Consider the following 26,487-nt stretch of genomic DNA (forward strand, 5'->3'; position numbering starts at 1 on the left):
GTGGTGTAGCCGGCAGCTGCAGCTCTGATTTGACCCCTAGCCTGGGAATTTCCATATGCCGCAAGCATGGCCCTTAAAAAAAAAAAAGGACAAAGACAAAAAGTTAACATCGAAGAGTTTCCATCGTGGCTCAGTGGTTAACAAACCCGACTAGAAACCATGAGGTTACAGGTTTGATCCCTGGCCTCTCTCAGTGGGTTAAGGATCGGGCATTGCTGTCAGCTATGGTGTAGGTCGCAGATGTGGCTCGGATCCCAAGTTGCTGTGGCTGTAGGGTAGGCTGGCTGCCACAGCTCTGATTAGACCTCTAGCCTGGGAACCTCCATATGTCTCGGAAACGGCCCTGTAAAAGACCAAATCAAAAAAAATTAACATTGAAAAATTTGAATTCACTGTAGACAGTCTTACGCCTAGCAGATTGAGGTGTTTTTAGTTAAATGAATGTGTGCTTTACTGTGTCTTAACACAAAGAACCATTATCCAGAGGTTTGGGTCAAATGTTTCAAAAGATTACAATCTTTTTTTGGGACCATCAGGATTAGAAATATTTCTTAATCAACTCATTTTATTCTTTAATTCATTCATTCTAAAGTGCTTAGTTTATCTCAGAATTTGACCTTAGCTTTATCACAGTTGCCAATTAGAGTCCCTGACTGCATTCTTGTATCGAACTTGGACAAAAGAATGCCTCTCTTGTTCATTTGAAAACACACCTTTTTTTTTTAGTCTTTTTGCCTTTTCTAGGCCCACTCCCTCGGCATATGGAGGTTCCCAGGCTAGGGGTGTAATCGGAGCTGTAGCCACCGGCCTACACCACAGCCACAGCAACTCGGGATCCGAGCTGCGTCTGCAACCTACACCACAGCTCATGGCAACACTGGATCCTTAACCCACTGAGCAGGGCCAGGGATTGAACCTGCAATCTCATGGTTCCTAGTCAGATTCGTTAATGGCTGTGCCACGATGGGAACTGTGCCACGATGGGAACTCCTGAGAACACACTTTTGTGTATGCTGCACACACACACTTGCTAATGGGTGCTCTCATATGCCGTGATATCATGTCAAAATCTGCAGTGTTAGAACTCACTAATTAGTCATGTATTTCCTGATTAAGTTCTTACTTTGAATCTTCGAAGTTTTACCAAGAATGTTCAATTGGTTTGGGAAGGCAATTTAAAGGGACATGATTAGATAGTAATGGGTAATACCAAGAAATGTTTAGGACCAAATCACCTGATTTAGACCCAGGCAGGGCATTAGAATGAATACGAAAATTTGCAAAACAACCACAACCACTAACAATAAACCACCCCCTCCCCCAGACATTATTTCAATTTAGGGAAACTGTTGCTATTATAAAACACGTCTAAGCAGCTCCTTGATTAGTTGCAAGCCAGTGCTTCTCAAGCTTGGATTTGCATAAAATCACCTGGGGATTGGTTCAGGTGCAGACTCTGCCTTAGGAGGCCTGGGGTGGGCTTGAGGCTCTGCTGGTGCAGCAAGTTCCCAGGTGATGGCGTTGTTGCTCGCTCATAGGCTGCACCTTGAGGGCTGAGGTGGGGGCTCAGCCCTGCCCCCTACCCCCACTCCGTGGCTGTCTGCAGCCCGTGTCATTGCCACACTGTCATCATCTTCACCTTCTTCCTCAGCTGCTGTTTCCAGGGACTTCAGCTTCTTAGGCTTCCTCGTTTGCGTTGTCAGGAGTTTACCAGCCTGTCTCACCAGGTTCTTTGACTATGGAAATTAAAACCAAAGCAGCCCAACAAACAAAAATCACTGGATCCCTAAGTGTTTTTTTAAAGCGCCCTGATTGTGTATTTCCAGACTTCCGTGGTTCGGGCTGCTGGAACTTGGCTTTCAGGGTGTCTAAAGAGGGAAGTTGGTCTGTGCTGGGGGCAGACCTGGCTCTTCCCGGAAAGGGTGGCATCGCATACTCTCCCAGGCTTTTGTAGATGTTGGTCAGCTAATACCTGTGCCCTACCCTGGGGGTAACTCTGGGCTTTGGTGAAATAACTTAGTGCAAATCTTTATAAAAATTCACTTTCCTGGAGTTTCCCTCGTGGCTCAGTGGTTAACGAATCTTACTAGCATCCATGAGGATGCAGGTTTGATCCCTGGCCTTGCTCAGTGGGTTAAGGATCCGGAGTTGCCATGAGCTGTGGTGTAGGTGGAGGCTTGAATCCTGTGTTGTTGTGGCTGTGGTGTAGGCCAGCAGCTGTAGCTTCAATTAGACCTCTAGCCCGGGAACCTCCATATGCCTCGGGTGCAGCCCTAAAAAGCAAAAAAAAAAAAAAGAATTCACTTTCCTAATATAAAAATCTGCCATTCTGAGGGGTGGCGAAGTACGTGTTTACAGAAGATTCTTCCATCTAGTACTAAGCCTTGCAAGCCTCAAATATCTTGAATTCAGCCTTGATTAAAATTAAGATGGGAGTTCCCGTCGTGGCGCAGTGGTTAACGAATCCGACTAGGAACCATGGGGTTGCAGGTTCCATCCCTGCCCTTGCTCAGTGGGTTAACGATCTGGCGTTGCCGTGAGCTGTGGTGTAGGTTGCAGACGAGGCTCAGATCCTACGTTGCTGTGGCTCTGGCGTAGGCTGGGGGCTACAGCTCCGATTCGACCCCTAGCCTGGGAATCTTCATATGCCGCGGGAGCGGCCCAAAGAAATAGCAAGAAGACAAATAAATAAATAAATAAATAAAATTAGGATGAGACCAAAGACCGCAAACTTCTGTAGCAAGAACTTTAAGAGGATCCCGCTGCTTCTGAGAATGCAGAACCCTGAGTCATCCAATTGCTTTTATCAGATAGGTAAGGTAGATGGATAATGACGTATGAGCTGTCACTCATTTTAGGTCAAATCTGTTTATTTGGTGCTTTATGGTCATAAGATTGAGATTCTTTCTAAAATTTACTAAATAAAGGAGTAATAATGAAAGATTTATTTTAATACCTCCAAAGACGATTGACTTTTCTAGATGACGAGCGTTGGACGTAGGAAACTGTGTTCATTAGAACATTCGCTATAGGAAACTATTTATAAATTCTGTTTGTTGTAGCAGATTGATTTATGCGCCAACCTTGGGGTGACAGTCATCTCCCTGATGAATTTATCCCATTTAAACAGCTCTGCAAACTGCCTCAGAAACAGAAACATAGCTGAAAGCTTTCAGAAGTGCACAGAGGTTATTCTTTGGGTAAAATAAATAAATGGTGCCAACAATTAACTTTAAAACACAAATCAGAATCTCAGTTTTTTTTCGTGACACCAACCTTGAGCTCTTGAAGAAGTTTTGCTGACTCCTTCCTGACCCTTTATCTTTAACGCCTGATCCCTGCATATCTAGTACCGCATCACAAATTACCTGGAAGCTTGGCCACTTGAGACAACTCACTGGCATTACTTCTAAGTTTCCATCAGGATTCTGGGCGCAGCCTAGCTGAGTCCTGCTGCAAGGTCTCACCAGGGTTCCATCAAGATCTCATCTGGGATGTGGTCTCATCAGAAAGCTCGCCCAGGGAGGACCCTCTTCCATGTTCACTCACGTGCTTGTTGGCAGGGTTTGGTACCTGTCAGGTTGCTGCCTGGAAGGCCTCTGCTCTTCACAGGCTGTTGGCCGGAGGCTTCCCTCAGTTCCTTGTCACGCTGGCCTCCCCTCCAGAGGGCTGCTCATCAGGGCCTATGGAGGTTCCCAGGCTAGGGGTTGAATCGGAGCTGCAGCCGCTGGCCTGTACTACAGCCACAGCAACTTGGGATCTGAGCCTCGCCTGTGACCTACACCACAGCTCATGGCAACACAGGATCCTTAATCCACTGACTGAGGCCAGGGATCGAACCTGCATGCTTATGGATCCTAGTCAGGTTCCTTAACCACTGAGCCATGCCGGGAACTCCACACTTGGTACTCTTTGATCATCACCGCCCCAGTGCCCTGGAAACCACCATTCTGCTCTCTGCCTCTGTGCATTTGACTCTTTGGGATTCCATGTATAAATGAAAATCATGCAGTATTTATCTTTCTGTGACCGGCCTATTCCACTTAGCTTCCCCATCCCATCCAGATTGTCCCAAATGGTGGGATTTCCTTTTTTTTAGGCCGAATAGTATTCCATGGTATGTGTACACCACATTTTCTTTATCCATTCATCCACTGAGGAACACACATCTTGGTCTAGCCAGTCTCTGAAGCCACATCCTGTCCCTGTGTTCCGCTTAGCAGACGCATGTCACCAGGTCTAGCCCACACTCAAGGGGAGGGGATTGCACAAGGATATGAATGTCACGACCCAGGGACTTTTGGGGGCACCTTGGAGTCTTTCTGCCACACAGTAAGGGCTCAGTGAAGACGAGCTGAATCTGCTGTGGTGCTGGACGATTGAAGCAGCTGTAGCTCCAATTCAGCCCCTAGCTTGGGAACCTCCTTGGCAGTGAGATGCCCACTACAGGGTTTAGTGCAGTCCTTATTCAGATCCCTTCAGGTCAGTTGTGATTTGACGGAACAGCTGGCATTCTGAGCTGTAGGTCAGGAACTGGTGGATTCACTCCCCTGTACAATTAGTCTGGAAAGTAGGTACAGGTAGGTTTATTTGTTTACATGCATGTCTGAAGTTCTGGAAAAGGAACTAAGGAAGGAGGCCTAAAGCCTGAGATCGACTCTAAGATAGGCATGGAGGGTGGCCATGGAATTTTAAAAGCTTATAGATCTCAGCTTCAATGACACCGCCTCAGAGAGGCCTTCCCTGTGCATCCGATTTGAATTAGCTGTGGCTTCCCTCTTAATCCTCTGTAGAGTCTTTAGCACCCTCTGGGCTGTTCTCTGTGCATTTCTTTGTTTGCTGACCCGCATGAGAACCAAGCCCAGGAGAGCAGGGACCTCACCTGTCTTGGCCTACCTGCTTTGGTACCTGTGTGTCATCAGCACCTCACAGAGGGCCTGGCAGACAGCAGACTCTCAGTAAATACTAAAAAAATGAATGACTCAAACACAGAGACATGAAATGATTCCAAGGAACTTTTTGGAAATTCTAAGATCTTGATGACTTCCAAAGGACATGCCATTTATTCAGCTCACCCTCAGAATACATTCATTTGTTAAAAAGAAAAAAAGCAGTCTCAAGGTTGTGGGGTAGTCTTGCCCCCGAAGTTGATTGTGGGCTGCCGTGAGGCAAGTCATGTCACCTCTGTAGGCTGAGGATAAACTCCGGGGGCTGGTGGGCGAGTCCCCAGAGCCCACTCGGACAAAGGAGGCTCCTGGTTTTCAACATGGATCGGCTTCATAGGGTTTTGTCTGAAGAAAGGATTCTGTGGCCCAAAAGAAGATTGAAAGTCAGTGGGCCTCCATGCCCACTGATGGGCATTCCAGCTCGGCCATAGCAGCTCTGTTTGCAGTTCTTTTGACAGGTTGGGGTGGAGATCCGTGGCCTGTGACACTTGGGGCCAGCAGAACCACTAGGAAGGGCAGCTGGATAATTCATGTTCCGGTGACCTAAGTGCTTTCCAAGAATATAAACAGTCACATCCCCCTAACCCCGTCCTGCAGCCTCACACCTCACCTGCGCCCACATCGTACTGCTTTGGAGATGTTAGCATCATTTTCTGTTTGTTTGTTTCCCACGTTGACTAAGATTTCATTTCTGGCACTGTCTTTCCCACCAGATAACCGGAGCTTCCGAGCTCCAAGTTTTATAATTAAAATTTTGTCACATCCCCTGAAACAGTGCAAATCGTGCCATTAAGCCTGGCGTAAAAGATTTGAAAGCACTTCACCTCGTCATTTAAACATAATACTTCTGGCAGCTTTCAATTTGGGTTTTTTTTTTTAATTCTAATTAAAAAACTATTGAACATTAATATCCTATGTACGGCTGGCCGGGGTGCCTCTGCGCTCCATCTTGGCCATCCAGCTTTTAAACAAACAGCTTGGTTGCGCGGCTGTTACGGCCCACGTGGTTTCGCCTGGCTTTGGGGAATCACCAGGTCCCAGGCATAATTAGTACAAATCAAAATCCTCTAGACTATGACAGGAAAATGGTATGTTTGAACAGCAGCTTATTAAAATGACCTACTTAATTTAAGAAAAATATTGTATCCACTAACCTGGATGCTTTCCTTGACAGATGTTAGAATATTCTCCCTCATGCTCTCTCTCTCTCTCTTTTTTTTTTTTTTTTAAGAAAAGGAAAGGGAATGGAAGGGCCCATTCTACTTCATCCAAGGTGCAGATCCACAGTTTGGACTGATGAAGGCCTGGTCCACCGGGGACTGTGACAATGGTGGTGATGAGTGGGGACAGGAGATCCGCCTCACTGAGCAAGCCGTGCAGGCCATCAACAAGCTGAACCCCAAACCCAAATTCTTTGTTCTGTGTGGGGACCTCATCCACGCCATGCCAGGTAAGACTCGGGTTGTCTCTGTGAACCTCTTCTTCTTCTCTGCCCCCATGGGGAAAAAAGAAAAAAAAGATTTCTTTTAAAAGACATCTCTATTCTATAATGGCTTACCCCTTCTCTTCACTGCTGTTGTAGTTTCAAACATCAGACAGTCCACACTCGCTTTACATTTAGAGTTTGGCAAGATTAATCGCAGTAATTAGGCAGAGCTACAGTTCTGATGATCTGAGCTTACTATGAAAAATGGAACAGGTCCCTGTGTGTCACCTTTCTTCATTTCCCGGGGACAAACTTGAACTGCTTTCAGATCCATAAATGTAATCTTTCATTTCCCTTCTTATCATACTTTGATTTCTCCTGTATTTGTTAGTGCCTTTTCAGTTTCCACTGATAGTCTGTTGTGAGCTGGATTAATGATTTTTTTTTTTTTCAAAAGTTTGCATTTACCTTATGAGACTGTAAAGTCCAGGGGCAGATCTGGGCTTTAGGTATGGCTGGATCCAGGTATTCAGAGGTTGTTATTAGTACTTGATCTCTTCATTGCTCAGCCTGACTTTCCTCTGAGTTGAATTCATGCTCATGCAGGCTCTCTCTAGGTAGTGACTCCTGGGAGCTCTAGGTTTATGTCCTTCTTATTGAAACTACAACAGAAAGAAATGCCTTATTCTTGGTGTCCCAGTCAAAGTTCCAGACCAATATCCTTCCTGCTCACACGTCCCATGAAGCTAGAGTGTGGGGTCAGTTCCATTGCAGCCGAGTGGTCAGAAGAACAGAATGGTTCCCCTAAAGAAAGGTGAGGTAATGGGAATATAAAAATAACAGATGCCTTCTAGAACTCACTTCTTTTTTTTCCCTCCCTTTCCTACAATGATATTCTTCTCTCCCAGACAAGGATAAAGCCCAGTGAGCAGGTATGAGCAAGTGGAAACCACCCATGTCCATCAGGGAGGCAGAGCCGATGCCCAGGGCCACTCTGCCTGTGTCCTGGTTTCTGCTGAGTGGAACCGAGATGACCCAAAGGCCATTGCAGAAAACACTGCATTGCTGTGGATGTTTAGTTTTGGGTAATGTTACCTTGTAAACCAAGACTCTTTAGTCCTGCTGTGATTTCTGATGACTTTAGAAGCCGAGGCACCCTGCAGGAAGCCTGGCTACACTCATTCCTTCTACAAGGGCTCGCTTGGTGGGTAGCCTCTCTCTCGAGGATGCTCCCAGAGTGAATGTGTGAGGATGGGGAAGGGGCTGCCCAGAATTGCTCTCCCTGAAGTCCAGGCAGTGACCAAGAGGCAGAACCCCCCAGACTTTGCCTCGTTCTCCATCTACTCATGTTTTACACAGAGTCTCAAAGGCGGACATGCTCACGTCATTGACTCCCCCTGGGTAGAACTCTGTGATGTCATCCCTGGAGAAGCAGGCTGTCCTGCTCTTGGACCTGTTCCAAGGTGGCAGCATGGGGACGAGGGAAAACAAAGCAGTGGACAGGAGCTAGGGCCCAGGTGGCTGCGATGCCAGCTCCACAACCACCACGGATGCACTGGGTGCACTTGGCCAGCTCCCTTACCTTCTTAGAGCCTCAGTTTCTGAGCCAGGAGCCCCTTGATGCGGTGAGAATGTGAAGCCTCCACAGTCTGGGGTGACGCAATACAGGGCAGATGTGCTCTCCCTCTGTGCAGGTGGTGAGCATCTCAGCAGCTTGGTAGAGAAACACAGTCCCAGGATGGTGCTGAGTTTGATTTTGTGGAGAGGCAAAATCTTAGCTGCCTGTGACCTTGGCTGTCCTTGGCGATTCTTGGCAGAGGGCTCCCAAGTGCTAAGATTGTGCAGCGCTAAAGGGACCACGTAGTACCCTAGTTTCTAAAGGCATCAGGAGTCACAGCAGGGCTCCTGAGTTTTGGTTGATAGGGTAAACCAAGGTAATGCCTTAGTTGATGTAACAGATTAACGCTACTTCCAAGCGGTCTGGTTTGCAGTTAGCTGGTTTCTTTGGAGTCCTTTGGCCCCAAAGGCACCATAGCATCAGCCAGCGCCCTCCCTCTGGACCACACAGTGAGCAAATGTCTGCTTTTACTGGACACTTGAAGCAGATTCCAAATTTACTGCTTTTCTGTCCAGTGGTTTTTTTCCCCCCTTTGAAAATAGAATATTATGAGACTCACTATAATTACATAACATGTTCTTGTAGATGTTTACTGACTTGTTCTGAATTATGTTAATGTATTCAGTCATATTTCAAAATAAGGTTTTTAAAATAAAAAGCATTCCTTGTGATTATATTGCTTCTTAAATAAACGTGTACTGAACGTAAGTAAATTAAAAGATAGAGTTTTTAGGATCAACCCTACCAGTTGGTCAGAAGACCTTGAAAACATGAACTGGCAGATTTTGAATACTTGTTTTATATTCATTGTGACCTGAGCGAAATTCCTCTCTGTTCTGAAGATCTGGTCTGCTTTGTGGCGTTGTAACTGAGCCAGGGAAAGGACTGTAACTGTTTTGAATATCATGGTCTGAGATTTAAACGGAATATTTTTGAAATGAGTTACCATTTTTTTTTGCATTTAATTGCATTTTTTAATATGCAATTAGTGGCTTCCCCCTCATTTAGTTCATACGCAGGGGCAGATACTAGAAAAGTAATTATTTGCTTTGACTTCTTAGCGCATTGTTAATTATCAAATGCATATATTAATAGGCAAACGAAATCAGAGAGCATACTTTTAAGTCTACCATAAATAATATGGGCCAAGCAGTTCCAGGTTCCAATCGAATACAAAGAGCTTCATAAATAGTGCCTTTTCTAATGACAGTCATAATGTGCTTTTGCAATGTAAGTATCTATCATAATCTTCGTTCATCTACAAACACCTATTGTGTACAAACTAAGCGCTGTTTGGAGCCCTCGATGCTGTGGATACAATGGAAACAAGAGCCCAGTCCTTCCATGGAGCTTCGAGTCTGGTGAGGGACATGCCCAAGCGAGGATGTTTAAGCAGCGCCGTTAGCGCCAAGGCCTGCAGGAAAAGGCCTAAGAAATGCAGCGCCAAGCCTGTTTAGTTTTGAAACATATGTTTGCATTCCGCAGGCGTCTTTTGGGTTGTCTTGGTATTTTCGTCTTCCATCAAGCTTCTCTATGATACGTAGCAGATGAAGACTTGCACAGATATTGAGACCATTGCTTTTCAGTCCTTCACCCTTAAGCCCAGGGTTGCTTGCTTCTGTCATCGACCCACGGGTGCCGTCCCCAGCAGCCTCGTGAGGTTTCATGGATGATGTGAGAGGCCGAGGATAGGAATGTGGTGATACAGGTAGAGGGCAGTGCAGGAGCTTCAGCCTTTGCCACAGTTTGTTATTTGCTTGCGTCTCACCCTGTTTGGTCACAAGGGCTGTAACCGCACAAAACGGGCAAAGTGGGACAATTCTTCCCTTGATGCAAAGTCTCCTTGAAGGGTTCTTTGTTTACTGACCTCCATGTGGGCAACTGTTACATGATGTTGTTTCTGTCAGTTCAGCCTCAGGAAGTCCTCTGTTGTGTGTAACGTGAGGCAAGCCTGCATTAGCATTCTTAATTAATTGTTAATTGAAGTATAGTTGATTTACAATGTTGTGTTGGTTTCAGGTGTACAGCAAATTGATTCAGTTATGTGTATACATACACATATATATATGTATGTATATGATGAATATATACATACACAACAGTTATGTGTGTATATAATGAATATATATACACACATATGTGTATATATAATATGTGCGTACACGTGTACACTCATTTTTTTTAGATTCTTTTCCCTTATAGGTTATTACAAAAGATCGAATAACATTCCTTGTGCTATACAGTAGCTTATCTGTCTATTTTATATATAGTAGTGTGTGTATGTTAATCCCAAACTCCTAATTTATCCCTCCCTCTCCCTTTCCTCTTTGGTAACCATAGGTTTCTTTTCAGTGTCTGATTCTATTTCTGCTTGTATCTTTTGTTTATAGGATTCAACATATAAGTGATATCGTATGATATTTGTCTTTCTCTGCCTGACTTCACTTAGTATAGTAATTTCAAAGTCCATCCGTGTTGCTGCAGATGGCCTTATTTCATTCTTTTTTATGGCTGAGTAGTATTCCATTGTAGATAGCATTATTTCAATTGATGGTGTATTAGTTTCCTATGGCAGCTATTAAAAAAATTATGTAAACTTAGTGGCTTAAAAAAACACAAATTTAGGAGTTCCCATCTTGGCACAGTGGAAACGAATTTGACTAAGAACCATGAGGTTGTGGGTTTGATCCCTGGCCTCGCTCAGTGGGTTAGGGATCCCATGTTGCTGTGGCTGTGGTGTAGGCCGGCAGCCATAGCTCCAATTAGATCAATTAGATCCCTAGCCTGGGAACCTCCATATGCCACGGGTGGGGCCCTAAAAAGACAAAAAAAAAAAAAAAAAAAAAAAAGAAAGAAAAAAAACCCCACAAATTTATTCTTTTACAGTTCTGGAGGACGGATGTGTAAACTGGGCCATACTCCTTCTGGAGGTCCCCGCTTCTAGAGGTTGCCCACGTTTCTTGGGTCAAGGCCCCGTCCTACAACTTCAAAGCCAGCAATGTAGCATCTTCTCTCCTCACTGACCTTTGATTCATCCTCTCATATTCTGTTACTCATGCCCTCTTGTTTCCCTCTTATAACATCCTTGGGATCACACTGGCCCACTCAGGTAGCCCAGGGTAGTCTCTTCACCTCAGTTCTTTACCTCGATCACATTTGCCATATAAAGTAACATATTCATAGATTCCAGGGATGAGGGTGTGGACAGCTTTGGGGGACCACTTTTCAGCCAACCACAGATTGGCATAGGATGAATTCAGGGTCTGTTATCTGTCTGGAGCTATGCTTACTCACTCATTAAGGTCCTACAAAGGTGTCATTGTTCTTTCTGTTGTGACCGATGGTGGAAACTGGCTCAGTGCAGTTAAGTACTTTTCCCAGGGTCCCTCAGTCTGTAAGTGGTAGAGTTGATGCCAGAAAGACGTTACCGGAATCCAGGTTCTTGTTCATGGAGCCAAAGAATGAACTTCAAGAACATGCAGGCAACAAGCAAGTAAAGTCTTTTTTTTTTTTTTTTTTTTTTTCTTTTCTTTTTTTTGCCTTTTCCAGGGCTGCTTCCCGCAGCATATGGAGGTTCCCAGGCTAGGGGTCCAATCAGAGCTATAGCCGCCGGCCGACACCAGAGCCTCAGCAACACAGGATCTGAGCCGTGTCTGCGACCTACACCACAGCTCACGGCAACACCGGATCCCCAACCCACTGAGCAAGGCCAGGGATCGAACCCTCAACCTCATGGTTCCTAGTCAGATTCGTTAACCATGGGAACTCCCAACAAGCAAAGTCTTTATTACAGGAAAGCAAATAGCTCCCAGGACAACTGGGAAGGAGAAGAAGAGTCCCCCACTCTATTGTCCTATAGGGGTTTTTATCCCTTAAAGATGGGGGTACCAACATGGGGTCCAGGAAGATGTGTTTTTTTCCCACTGGCCTTGCCCAGTTATCTATATCAGTCCTTGTCCAATAGGGGTCTTAGGGGTGGAAATGTCCCGTAAGTCTCATGGTTTCTTTGCCCTTCTCTTCCCGTAATTGAGTCTCAGGGGTTAGAGATTAAAGTCCTTCTGGACGTGGGTATACCCCCTGTAGTAAACAAGGCAGTAAACAAGGTCTGTGGGGTTGTTACTCCCTGGAGCCCTTAAGCCCCAAATGTTAACCAGTAGCCACATCAAAGACTGCAGCAAAGCCCGTGCTCCTACACTGACTACCTGAGTTATTATTCTGCCTCAGAGTCAGGACCTCACTCAAGTCTGTCCGTCAAGGCACTTGTACGCACTTCTACTGCAGCCTTGTCACCTGAGACTCAGGCAGCAGCCAGGAGCTTGTTTGAAATGTAGTCTTTTCTGTCCCGCTCAGACCTAATGAGGCAGAGTCAGAGTTTTAACAAAATCCCCCCAGGTGACTCTTAATGGACAGTCACGTCTGAAAAGCACTTACAAGGCTGAAACATAGTGCCCTCGGGGTTTTTCTTTTCAGTGTATCATGTGCTACACAAGTTTTGTGTATACACAAGTGATTTGTGAAAATTCCCTTCAGCTCTTCAAGATAAGAGTGTTGGGCAAGAGACCATTGATTGGGAGTTTCCGTCATGGCTCCGTCGTTAACGAACCTGACTAGTATCCATGAGGACGCAGGTTCGATCCCTGGCCTTGCTCAGTGGGCTAAGGATCTGGCGTTGCCATGAGCTGTGGTGTAGGTTGTAGACACAGCTCAGATCCCGCATTGCTGTGGCTGTGGTGTAGGCTGGCAGCTGCAGCTCCGATTCGACCCCTAGCCTGGGAACCTCCATATGCCATGGGTGCGGCCCTAAAAAGACCAAAAAAAAAAAAAAAAAAAAAGAGAGAGAGAGCAGTAATTACCTAGACTTACCCCTGGTCAGCTTACCTCTTCAAGGGGAAGTGCTTTAAGTGTGTGGGTTTCGTTTTCCTTTTTGAACTCCAGTTGGAATAACTAGAGCGGAGTGACCTCTGCTGTGCAGGGCTTCCCAGATGGAACCTGACCAAAATGTTCAGGAAAACAACCACACCCGTGAGTGTGGATTCCTTTAGCGCTGTGTCTTTGATTTGGGTCGTGCACCTGTGCTTCATCCCTTGTCTGCCATTCCAAAGTTCAGCGAGGGCTCCACACTAAGCATCTTTCGTTTAAGGTTGAAACTAACTCAGTTGGCCGTGTCCACTAAAAACATGCACAGCCTGAAAAGTTGAAAGTTAAATTTCATTTTGGGTGAAATGAGGACGAAGCCCAGGAAACAGCATCTCAGGTAGCCCTGAGAAACCGCCCCAAGCAGGCCGTGGGGGAAGCCAGGATAGGTGAGGTTTTGGAACACAGGGAAGGTAGTAGGAACAAAAGGTTTACAGATAACCAGATTTACAGAAAAAGATTACAGAAAACCAGTTTCTGTGAGAAGAATCACTCCTTTGAGACACACCTCCACTGTGGGCCAGTCTTTGTTTCTTTCTGGAGTTCCCTCGGGCCGGGCTTATTGGCCCACCCGTGGGACTGGCTGTTCTCACAGATGACCTGTGATGTCTTTTGTGTTGTCCCCTGAACCACAGCCCAGGAGGCAGTATTTTAGATAGCTCTGAATCACAGCCCAGGAGGCAGTATTTCAGATAACTCTGATTTACTGCCCCAAAGAGGAAAGGGGGAAATATCAAGATCTAAGTCCTGAAGGTGAAGGGGGAGGTGCCTGCAGCAATGTGCACATTTTATAGAAGCTGCTGCTGGTCAACTGGTCACGTGAAGGTTACTACTGGTCACAGACATGAGTCATCATGAAGGATCTTAGTGTTTTTCTAGCTATGAGGAGATGCAAGAAATCTCATAGAATCTTAGGCTCATAGAATCTTCTCCTGAAAATAGCTAATTGTCTGAAGACCTGTTCTTCCAGCTTTCCCAGAGCACAGGGCGCCTCGCGCGTGGTCTCCACCCTGAGCTCCACTCAGGGGCTGCCGCGGGTCAGCATCGGCAGCTGCAGTGGCTCACGTTTTACTCTGAAGAGGCTGATGGCAAGTGCCAGACTTCAGTTTACAGCAGCCACACTTACCTGAACTGACATGAGGCTATTTGTAGCCTCTCTTTATCCTACTTAGAACATTGACACGTTGTGCTGGTGAAACATTACTGTCTTCCGGGGTGGGCTGCTGCCCGAGACCCAGCTCGAGGCATAGTTTAATAGGCACCTTCTGTCCAGTATTGCTATTTTAAAGTTTGAAAAACTCCAGACTTTCAACCAGATCTGGCCCAAAGCATTTTGAATAAAAACATGTTGGATCTGCCGTATTGATACCTTGCAATCTATACATGAAGAAACTTTTCATCACCTGAAGTAGAAGGTTCTTCCCCCCCCCCCATTTACTGTCATTTCCCTGAGTTCACTTCTGCTCACCCACTGTATCACAGTAACCACATTTTGATTTTAACGTTCATATGTTCCCAGGCATCTTATATTTGAATTTTGGGGCCCATTCCCATTGGGACCAAGGTGACTGAATATGAGAATGGAATTGAATTCAGAAGTTGAAAGAGAGGGTATGTGGCCAAAGGTGCTGTTGGCTATAGATAGCGCCCAATAATCCACTTAGGTGGAAAAGGCTGAATTCCAGGTAGAGCAGGACTGGGCTTCTGCAGACATGACTGCCCAAGGCTGAAGTGTAAAGGGACCCGCGGGGACGCGCTCAGGAATGGAGACACTGGGGGACCGTGAAGACCTGCTGATATGTGGAAGTGCGGTTTCCCACAGGACCCAAGTGAGACCTGAAAAGTTCTATTTCATCTGGCTTGATAGCCCCTCACCTTAAATTAGATGTGAAGGACAGGGTCAAGGTCCACCTAAGAGGAGCTGTGGCCATGACTGACAACACTCCTTCCCTGCCTGGAGATTTCTCATTCTGTGATGAATGGGTAGAAGTGGGGAATAAAGCAAGACACTTTGGTGTGCTGGACTTCAGGCGAAGAACAAGCCATTTGTCCTTCTGTGATTCACATAATCCAGGAAGGCTGGTGGTATTCATTTTCCCCCAGCTGGACGGACACAAACATGGAAGAGAAATGTAATTCTGGTACAAGAGGGACTATGATAAGCAAAGCCTCAGAGGCATAATTTTGAAAACCAAAGCCGAGATTAAGGCTGTTGGTATTGTGTGTGTGTGGGGGGGACTTTATCTCCCTCCTGCAATCTTTGTTCAGTTCACCTTCTCCGGGCTTAGTACTGAGTTCCTCAAGGGCAGCGAGTATGTGTGTCTGTAGTAGGATTGAATGCAGGTCAAATAAATCACTGTATGTTTCCCATGGCCCTTAGCAAGTAGCTGGCGCAGGGTAGGCACCCAGTACAAATTTCTGGATTAGGTGAGCAACCAAGTCAGTTATTTAACACATCTCTCTGGGTGCTTACTTTGTGCCAGGCGTGGTTTCAGATGCTTGTGCCACGTCAGTGATTAAAACAGACAGAAATCCGTGCTTGACCTAGAAAGGACAACTGTGGACCCATGGAAACATGAAATTATTTGTTTTTTGTCATTCGCTTCTTTTGTAGGATTCAAACTTGGTAGCTATGGATCCATTTTACTATTAGATTTTTCAAAAATTATACAGGTAATAGGTGAACACCTTCTCTTTGTACATCTTTAAAATCTGTATCTGGAATAAACTGTGTCACCTCTACCCAGGTCCTTCCCTGCGGGTCACCATAGTTAGAAGGGCGTGTGTTTATAAGCAGCCTGGTCTTATAGAAATGTCATCATTCTGTGTACATCGTTCTGTGCCTTGCTTTTCCCCCCTCGAATCTATCTGGAGAATCCTTTTGTGCTGCAGCATAGAGGCTGATGTCAGGCTTTTGGTAACTGCATTGCTTTCTGTGGGTTGAAGTCTCCTAATTGCTCTGTCCTCTCTCCTGGCCATCACTGGGAACGATGACCCGAACAGTGCTGCCACCAGAGCTGCTCCTTGTGTACGAGGTCAGCTTTTCTCTGGGCTTGAAGTCAGGCGGGTTGACCATTGGGGACCTGCTCTAGTGCTGGCCCAGAGTGAATACTAGGCGCTTCACTCTGTAGTTTCCAGGAGGACCTCTCTTGGGGACTGGCCACACTGGTATCACCTCTTCCGTGCAACAGCATCTCAGCCCCTGTGGTACACAGACAGGCACCTGCACTGCCCACCACGCCCTAGGGACTTGGAAGATTCGTTGAATGGAAACCCTTTGGTCCCTATTACAGCAGAATTTGTTCCTATTGTTTTTAAAAGAAGCTCAGTAAACTCATGTTCAATTCCTTGGTATAGTCTTGAGTTGTTATTTTTCAGTGCCTGTTCCAGGCTCCAAGAAATGTGACAATTTAAAGACACTTTACCACACAGCTTCACCTACAGAAACATGGAGGTGGGGGGGTTCCATGGATGCAACAAAGTGATCGCTCCTCGGGTGAAATGTCACCAGGCCCTGGAGTGGACCGGCCTGCGGACCTTGGCTGTTCTTGTAGGTTGTGTGCAGGCTGGATGCTGAGAAGTGGTGGCCGAGAGCAATCAGCCAGCCCAGGGCTCCCCAGCTCCTTCACAGCATTATAAGCACTGCCGAGGCATCCAGACAATCAGCAGCAGCACCTCCCTTTTGCCGGGGCTGATGGAAAGTGGTTTGAACTAATCTACCTAAAGTTGCTAATGAGCACACTCAGAGCATTGCTTGCAAAGTTGTTTCTGATGATGCGTGCCATCTGAAGCAGCGTTGCTGGGGGCAGAGGTCATCCTCCCCCCCCCCACCAGCATCCACCAGCATCCACCACCATGGCCTCATGGCCGAGGGACTGTGCTCAGTGCTGTCCATGGTCAGGACATCTCAGCTGGTCCTGTGCCCCGACCCCTTTGGCAGCTTGGTGAAGCCTTCAGACCACCTCTCAGCAGAATGTTTTCAAATGCATTAAATAAACTGCTTAGGATTTCACAGAAAACCATTTATATTGAAGTGGAGTTATCAAAATATTTTAAAATATGATAGAGTAAAATACATACCTCTCTTGTGAATCTGTTATATAACACAGTCTACAGCAAGGCTCATAACTACCACAGTTTCAAAGCAGAGCTCAGCTTGAGCAATACTGTTGCAGGTTTTGGCAACAGTGCTAACTGGGTATGAAAAAGCCCCGTGGTTTCTTGGTGGTGACAAAGTCACAGGAGCATGAATAACTTTGTGGTTTTCTGCCTAACGTCATAGTAGAAGGAAATGCTAAGTATCAGAAGTCAGCAAAAATATAGTTTTTTCCCATCTAGGTTCACAGATCCCCAGGGACTCCAGTTTAAGAGCCCTGCTCTGTGTGCGCACATGTGAACATATTCTTGTTTGACTGGTTGGAACTGTCTCTTTATTTAGTCAGTGTGTGGACAATATAATTGACCAAAGTACACACTCAATGGCAGCAACTCTTCCTTTAATTAAAGGCTAAAAAGGCTTCTTACTTGTAGCTGGGGAAGGGTGGACATTTGATTATTCCCTGAAAAAGAAATGAGCTCAATAACAAACAGGAGCTAGTTAACAATCACCTTTTAATTAAGGGAAGAAAAAAAATTTTCTTTCCCAAACTGTTTCTCCCTGCTGTCCAGTGTTTGGCTCAAAAACTGACAGTTGAGAGCGCCTTGTCTCATTTGTTTGTTCCAGGGAAGCATTTGAGACGGCTTAAGATGGACAGAAACGGACAATGGGAAAATAGAAGAAATAACCAATCAGGACCAAAGGAAATATAAGTCCATATGGGAAGTTAGGACCAGAGGGCGAGCAATAGAAACAAAGAGGCAGGTCTCGAGGGCTGTTGTGGTTGGTAAGGTGGAGGGTTGGCCAGAGAGAAAGGAGAGTGTTGTCCAGGAAATAAAGTCACAGCCATCTAAGGGGAACAGCGCTTCTTAGAAAATCTTAGATTGAGGAGTTCCCATCGTGGCTCAGCGGAAATGAATCTAACACCCATGAGGAAGCAGGTTCTATCTCTGGCCTCGCTCAGTGGGTTAAGGATCTGGTGTTGACTCCAGCTGTGGTGTAGGTCACAGATGTGGCCCGAATCTAGCGTTGCTGTGGCTGTGGTATAGGCCAGCAGCTGTAGCTCCAATTAGACCCCTAGCCTGGGAACCTCCATATGTCGCAGGTGCGGCCCTAAAAAGACAAAAAAAGAAGGAAGGAAGGAAAAAAGAAAAACCTTAGATTGAAAAGAAACTTTTGAGGTTCCCTTCTACAGCACTGAGTCGAATGATGTCCAACAGGACACCTGGAGGTAGGATGCTTAACCTGGGTATAGGGTCCAAGAATAGGCTTCATCTGGCCCATGATCCCCATCTGCCTGGGCCGAATCCAGTGATTTGCACAGATGCTTCAGGGAGTGGGGTGGGGAGAAGATCTGCACAGCCCCTTCCTCGCGGGTTCTGTGGCTCAGTAGGAGGATAAGGAACCAGGGGACAAAAGGCATTTATGATCTAAGTACTCTTGTTGTCAATTCCCATCTATGGACACTTTATCTTCATTTTTTTTTTTTTTTTTAATTTTAAGGGCCGTACCCATGGCATATGGAAGTTCCCAGACTAGGGGTTGATTTGGAGCTGCAGCTGGCAATGCTGGATCCTTAACCCGCTGAACAAGGCCAAGGATCAAACCCACAACCTCATAGATACTAGTCAGGTTCTTGACCAGCTGAGCCACAGCAAGAACTCCCTCCTCATTTTTTTAATGTACTAGTTCAACTTCAGACTCTTCTTCCAGAGGCAGAAGTGCATTCATTTCCTGTCAATGCATTTAAACATATTAGGCACTCTCTCAGTGTCAGCTTCCTGAAGAAATTTCTCCTAGAGCCCTCTCTTTCCTGGTGGTTCCTCTCTGAGCCTAACAGCTGTCGTCTTGGGATTTCCATCCCTGGTCCCGGGTCTGACTGCCTCTCTCTCATGTTGGAGCTCCGATTCTCTCTCTTATAGCAGAGTGGGACTGTTGAAGCCATTAGGCAGAGAACCCATGGCAGTCTGCTCAGAAGGTCTGCTTGGAGATACCAGGCCAGCCCTCCGAGAACAACTTCAGACCCCACCTGCCCCCTCTGGCCATCCCGGGGGTTTCCTGGAAGTGGTAGACGAACGCCACAGAAGCGTGCAGGGTCCCTGGTGAACTGACACAGTGTAGACACAACCAGTGTATTTCTAGCTCATGCTTAGCTTATGGGAATACATACATCTTTCCTTTTATTGTTTTTGCCCTACTCATTTTCTGAAATTGAGGCATTTCACCTCTTTAATGGGCCTATTATCTGCAACTAAATGAAATACTAAAAAGCATGATCCCAAAGGCGTTCAATTACCAGGTAATTGGTCAAATGATCATATCATGAAATGAAAAACCATAATGAGAGGTTGGAAAAGAGAGCAGATTTCAGTGCCACAGCTGCTGCGGACACCTATTTGGTAACCTGCAGACATTAGAAACTCACCCGCATGTTTGGGATTCTGTATTGCTCTTTCCAGTTCCCAGTTTATTTGAAAACCATGGTAGGTTCTTTTCAAGCTATATTATTTGTGTTGTACACAAAATTTACTGCTCTTTTTCTTTATGTATTATTTGGGTGAAATACTGCTGTCATAATCCATAAATATTCTTGTGAAGAGATTCTGTATTGATCTGTAAGGTAGCAACTTTAGAAATTTCACTTGGATAATACATTTTCCTTAATCTCTTTTTGTTTTTTTTCAGAAGCACCGTAAAGTATATTTTATATCCCACCAAAGGCTCCTATTATGCCAGTTTATTTGATTAATTATCTCCTAAGTTGGTTCATAGTACAGATTCAGCAGAGATTGGCTATAAATGTCTGGGAACCAGTGTAATGAGTTGTAGCTGTTAGGTGCAAAATTAAATGCATCTTGTGTAATATCATGTATAATTTAAAAACCAGTAGAACCTGATTAAACTTGATCTGCTAGCCCTGTGGTGCTAAATCACCATGTGACTAATGTTTATGCTTGCAAAGATTTAGATCAATGAATTTACATACCTCAATTAATTAGGAAAAGATAATGGAAAGGATTTGAGATGGAAAGGATTATGGCTCCATAAATTCTCTGGGACGAGATGAAAGTAAATGTTTTTAATTGAAGGAGTAAATCCTTTTCTTAAGTTCCACTCAAGGCCGCTGGGGCCACGTGTCCCTAATCCTAGTGTCTTCCAGCCGAGTGTCCTCCTGTTCACTGCTTGTGCCCTTGACTTCGGGCGGTTCAGATCAGATCATTCAACCTCAATTCATTTTCTCATGTGCTTGTCTGATTAATAATAGCAACTATGTGTGGAGGGCCGACTTAGCAAGAATCAAGCCCAGCCCTGTCCTCAGCATGCTTACTGCCAGGGAGCGAGGAGGGAAGGGAAAGCCATACAACTGAAATAAGGTGGCCGCCTGAGTGCTGCCAGGCGTGGTGCCTGGCGCTGTGAGCCGATGCAGGGTCCAGCCTGACTGGGTGGGTCAGAGAAGGCTGTCTTGAAACTGGAGTAGTATTGGGTCGCCCCTGCCACACTGCTGGTACAAAACATCACATCAAACACTTCCAAAAGGCATTAAAAAGACTAAGTCAGAGTTCTCACTGTGGTGAAACAGGCTCGGCATCTCCGCAGTGCTGGAACACGGGTTCAACCCCTGGTCTGGCACAGTGGGTTAAGGATCCAGCGTTGTCACAGCTGTGGCATAGGTTGCAACTGCAGCTCAGATCTGATCCCTGGCCTGGGAACTCTGTATGCCACGGGGCAGCCAAAAGAGGGGAAATTTTTAAAAAGTCAATGTTCCTGCCCCCACTGCCCCACTTCTCCTCAGAGAAACCCATGATTATTAATTTTTCATGGAAAATGCTAGAAAATTATCTACTTGCATGTAGAGCGTTTTATAAAAAGAACAAGTGAAAGGAAAAAAGACAGCTCTTATTTGCATCATTTCTCTTGTCTTTCCAGAGCAGGATGTACAGAGCTGCATCCCTCTTTTCAATGGCTGAGACCTGGGCGTGTGTTTGGATTGTCCCGCCGGGGTGGGGGTGGGGGGGTGTTTACATAGTGGCCTGTGTTCTGTGGTGACCAGTTCCTCGGGGGCCCAGCCTGAGCCTGCGCCTCTGTGTGCAAGTACAGTTGTTAAGGACAACGGCTGCGAAGTCGGATTGCTCAAATTCAGATCCCGGATGCCCTGTTTATGAGCCAGGTAACCTTGGACCATTTACCTTATCTCCGTGGAGCTGAGTTTCTTATCTGTAAAATGCAGCTAATAATGGTCCTACGTGGTGGGCTTCTCATAAAACTTAAAGTGCTCAGAGCACGGTCTGGCATTAAATACCATCGAATAAATACAGTTACTTCCACGTGCTTTTTTTAAAATAAAAGCTTTATTGAGCTCTCATTCCCATATCATTGTAATTTACCCATTTAAAATGTACAGTGCTGTGACTTTTCATATAGTGAAAGATGTGCAAACAGCATCACCATCCATTTTAGGTTTTTTGTTGTTTTTTTGTTTGTTTGTTTTTTGTTTTTTTTTTTAGGGCTGCACCCTCGCCATATGAGGTTCCCAGGCTAGGGGTCTAGTCAGAGCTACAGCTGCCAGCCTCCACCACAGCTATAGCAGCACTGGATCCAAGCTGTGTCTGCAACCTACTGAGCGAGGCCAGGATCGAACCTGCAACCTCATGGTTCCTAGTCTGATTTGTTTCTGCTGCGCCACGACGGGAACTCCAATCACCATCCATTTTAGAACATTTCCTCAACCCCCCAAAGAAGCCTCTTTTCGTTCTGACTTCTAGGCCCTTCTCCATCTCCCTCCACTCTGGTCCTCATCCTGTGTCCTAGGCAACCACCAAGCTACTTTGTGTCTTTGCGGATTTGCTTGTTCTGGACATTTGGTGTAAATGGAATCGTTCATATGTGATCCTCTGTGACTGGCTTCTTTTGTTGAGCATGATGTTAGCAGGGTTCATCTGTATTTTGCAGGGGTCAGTACTTCATTCTCTTTTATGTCTGAACAATACGCCATCGTATGGATAGACCACATTTTCTTTACCTGCTTTTACATTTTGTTATTATTCTGTGAGGTAAATTCTTAGAAATAGATTATTGAACCAAATGTTAATGGAAAGTAGAAATGAGGCCTTTGTCCTAATAGATGGTACAACTAGTACATTTGAGTCTTTTTACTCCATCACTAAATAATATCCCTAGTGGTCCAAGAGATCAAATTTACTGTATTTTTTGTATCCCCCAACCCCCAGAAAGGGTATAAATAAAAGAGAGGGTATTTTTAGGGTGGGAATTAGAGCCCCAGGGCCCTAAGTAGAAGGGAGGGCGTGAGGAGGGGGCCATCTCCCTTCCTTCAGGCAGACTTTGAGTTTGCCATCTCAAATAGCTGAAAGCTTGTTCTCATGGTTTTGGGGTTTTATTTGCTTGTTTGTTTGCTTTTTTGGCTGCACCACAGCGTGTGGAAGTTCCTTGGGCCAGGGATCAAACCCATGCCCTGCAGTAACCAAAGCCATAGCAGTGACAACACCAGATCCTTAACCTGCTGAGCCACAAGGGAACTCTGAGAGAGAGCCCTGTTTTTGGTTTTATTTTGTTTTGTTTTGTTGTTGTTTGTCTTTTTAGGGCCATACCCGAGGCATATGGAAGTTCCCAGGCTAGGGGTCCAATCAGAGCTCCAATGCCACAGCAATACCAGATATTTCTTAAGTAATCGTAGTCTCCCCTGGTTCCTTCCTCATCATTAGGTCAACTCGCTGCAAGGTGGGAAGAGCTGGTTCCTCTAAAGTGTAGTGCAGAGCCAGCAAGGTCTTAGGATGAAAGGCTTCCGTTTATCCCTTTTTCCAGAAGAGCCACCTGTCAGGTCAGACGACTTGCCCAGCACCACCTGCTGGGGACGAGATGCTGGGCCAAGCCCTGCTCAGTATCTCAGAGTCTGGACTCCTGGAGTTACAGCATCTTAAGGTGACTCCTTTATCAGCTGCCCCCAAGACAGGCCAGGTGTTCTGCAGTCTCTCGAGACCAGGCAGGTTCCATATGGATTTGGGCAACCTGAAGAACAGCCGAGGCGCCGTGGGTAGGTCAGACATTCCTTTATTGGATTCGGAAAGTCCCGCCTACCTTTTATGATGATATAGAACAAAGCCGGCAATTTGCCAAAACGTTACGTAAGGGGTGGCTGTCCTCTTTCTCTCCTGTGCATGCACATGTGTCACTATCATGTAATAGCTGCTGCATCCTTCCTCGTCGGACCAACGAGGCACTGTAGGCGGAAGGAGCCTGAGTTACTCCATTTTCCCCACACCAGGGCTGGGGGCGGGGACGAGTCTTCCTGACTCGAATTTGATGCTCTGGCCGTCCTTTTGGAGCTAAACCTACAAAACCCAATCTGGCCTGTCCCTGTATTCTAGATGCAGCGTATACCATAAGGGTGAAGCCATGTTTCTGTAAATGGAAGCAGCAGGTGCTGTTGGGTGGCCTCTAGGCCGCCTGCCTACCCTGGGCCACATTGGCCTGATCAGGTCTAGGTGAATAGGATGAGACTGGCATGGGACTCGCCTCTCTTTGTTTAAGAGACCAGGGCAGAGGTATTCAACAATGTTTAAAATTTCACTTATCAGGGAGTTCCCCGTCGTGGCTCAGTGGTTAATGAATCCAAATAGGAACCATGAGGTTGCAGGTTCGATCCCTGGCCTTGCTCAGTGGGTTAAGGATCTGGCGTTGCTATGAGCTGTGGTATAGGTTGCGACACGGCTCAGATCTGAATGTGGCTGTGGTGTAGGCTGGCAGCTATAGCTCCGATTCAACCCCCAGCCTGGGAACCTCCACATGCCATAGATATGGCCCTAAAAAGCAAAAAAAAAAAAAAAAAAGTTCACAAGATTGAAGGAAAAGCTGAAAAACAGACATCTGAAAGAAAGCAGAAGGAAGCAAGTTGCTCTGGGGAGTTGGGAGGTAGAGCTTCATGGAAGATCTTTCCTGCTATTGCTGTGCAGGTGCTACTTCTGCATTTTTCTGATCTGGGGTCTGATGAGAAACCTCCTCCTCCTGGTTTGCAGACAGCCACCTTCTCATTGTATCCCACACGGTGGAGAACAGAAAGTACGATCTCTTGTTTCTGCTCTTATAAAGGCATTGATCCCATTAATGAGACTTCCACCCTTCTGATTGCATTACCTCCCCCCCCCTCAGTTCCTCACATTGAAGATTAGGGTTTCTGCACAGGAATTTGGTGGGAGACACAAACATTCAGTCCATTACATCATGTTAAGAAATTGAGTAGTTTTTCAGAGGAATATTTTTGGTGGTTGATAAAGTAATGGGTTTTTTTTTTTGTTTTTTTGTTTTTTTTTTTGGTCTTTTTGCTATTTCTTTGGGCTGCTCCCACGGCATATGGAGGTTCCCAGGCTAGGGGTCCAATTGGAGCTGTAGCCACTGGCCTACGCCAGAGCCACAGCAATGCGGGATCTGAGCCTCATCTGCAACCTACACCACAGCTCACGGCAATGCTGGATCGTTAACCCACTGAGCAAGGGCAGGGACCGAATCTGCAACCTCTTGGTTCCTAGTCGGATTCGTTAACCACTGCGCCACGACGGGAACTCCTTTTATTTTTTTTTTTTTTGGTCCTTTTGGGGCCACACTCTCAGCACATGGAGGTTCCCAGGCTAGGGGTTCAAATCAGCCAGCAGCCTACACCACGGCCACAGCAACACCAGACCCTTAACCCCCTGAGCGAGGCCAGGGGTTGAACCTGCGTCCTCATGGATGCTAGTCAGATTCGTTTCCACTGATCCACAATGGGAACTCCAATGGGATAATTTTTTTTTAAATTAAAGATAAATTCACACCGTACTGACTTTCTCATAGTTCAGACTAGGTTGAATTTGCTCAGAAAACCTCATTTTGCTGTCGGTCTTCAGCTTATAAATCTGAAAGGTGAGAGAGTTTGGAGTTGGTATTGCCACTCAGGCAGAATAAAATAAGCAGATAATTTTTCATACCCTTACCTACAGTCTCTCTCTGTTTATTCATTTGTTTACATGCCGGAATAGCCCCCAAGTATCCAATTTTCAGAGTTTAATACATTTGATCTACTCAAACTGACACAAATTGATTTATCCCCACCAATCTGAAGACAACTGTGCTGGAACAGAAGGCAGTTAGGGAGAATTAAGAGGGAGCTGTCAGGATTAAACAGAGCTTCCCTATTTGTGTGGTAGCGTAATGGATAACAGGCGAGTTTCGTATCCAGCGTGGCAACTCATTAAAACCCAAACAGCTATTCAGGTGCAAATGATGTTATAAACTAACATCAAGGAGGCTTTTTAAGATCCAAAGGATGTTTTTCACCAAAACCCAGTTACAGCCTGTGATGTTCTTTTAATAGATTTTCTTAAAGAAAGAACGAGCCTTTTCATTTTAAAATAGCGCTTTAACCTCTGCTCTATTCCTGTTGTGTTTGATTTTATAAACCAGAGCTCGTTTATTACGAGAAACTTTTATCTTCAAGGCAAAGCGTGTTTATCTACTCATTAATTCAGGGGTGTATTGGGACATGCCTGGAGCTGGAGGTCAGACCAAACCGGGTTTGTGTTTAGCACTCCTGTCTTCCAGCTTGGTGACGCTAGGAAGCTTTCTTTCTATTTCCAATTCAGTTTATTTATTGAGTTGCCAACTGTAAGTATTTCTCATATATTTTATCATTGAGTCTTCAAAATCTAACTGAGGATTAAGTATTGGGCTAAGAGTTTTAAGTGTTTCAGCACTAAAAAAAAAAAAACCTGAAAAACTAAAAAGCATAAAGAACACCAAAAATAGTCTAAAGATTAGTATAATGTATACACATGTATCTTTTCTACCAGCCAGCTTAACGAAATAAAATATTAACGACACTGTTGAAGCTGCCCCGTGTCCCAGTTTCAGTTAGGGATTAAGGGCATGTGACAGAAAATCCAAATAACAGTGGCAAATATATTTTCCTCTCAGGTAATGAGAAATTTGGAGGTAGGCATTCCAGGGACCCAGGCTGTTCTAGCTTGGTGCTCTTTCATCTTTACGGTGTGACCCTTGTTTTTATGCTTACAGAATGGCTGCTAGAGCCACAGCCATCACATCTGAGATCCATGCAGGAGGAAACACCAATGGCAAAAGAGTTTTTCAGGAAGGCCCATCCCAGAGACCAGAATTGTATTAGAAAATATGATTATTAGCAGAGACTGTTTTTGCTGCCATCAAAATGAGGGTTGTGCTAGGAAGAACAGGCCTATTAGGCAGCTGGCACCTTCTACTTAAGAGGTAAATGCTATCCTAAGTTGAGGTTTTTATTTTTTATTTTATTTATTTATTTATTTATTGCCATTTCCAGGGCCACTCCCTTGGCATATGGAGGTTCCCAGGCTAGAGGTCTAATTGGAGCTGTGGCCACCACCCTACACCACAGCCACAGCAACTTGGGATCCGAGCTACGTCTGTGACGTTATACCACAACTCGTGGCAACGCCAGATCCTTAAC

The 26,487-nt window shown here is 45.5% G+C and overlaps 1 protein-coding gene across 1 annotated transcript in view; it reads left to right on the forward strand.

Annotated features, from left to right (window-relative positions):
* Positions 1-26,487, forward strand: part of CPPED1 (calcineurin like phosphoesterase domain containing 1) — a 121,526-nt gene that overhangs the window by 17,618 nt on the left and 77,421 nt on the right. The window contains exon 2 of the mRNA NM_001243581.1: positions 6,178-6,396. Within this exon, the coding sequence (NP_001230510.1) occupies positions 6,178-6,396 (219 nt within the window). The remainder of the gene's footprint in view (positions 1-6,177; positions 6,397-26,487) is intronic.

This window comes from Sus scrofa, chromosome 3, assembly GCF_000003025.6.
Source record: "Sus scrofa isolate TJ Tabasco breed Duroc chromosome 3, Sscrofa11.1, whole genome shotgun sequence".
NCBI lineage: Eukaryota > Metazoa > Chordata > Mammalia > Artiodactyla > Suidae > Sus > Sus scrofa.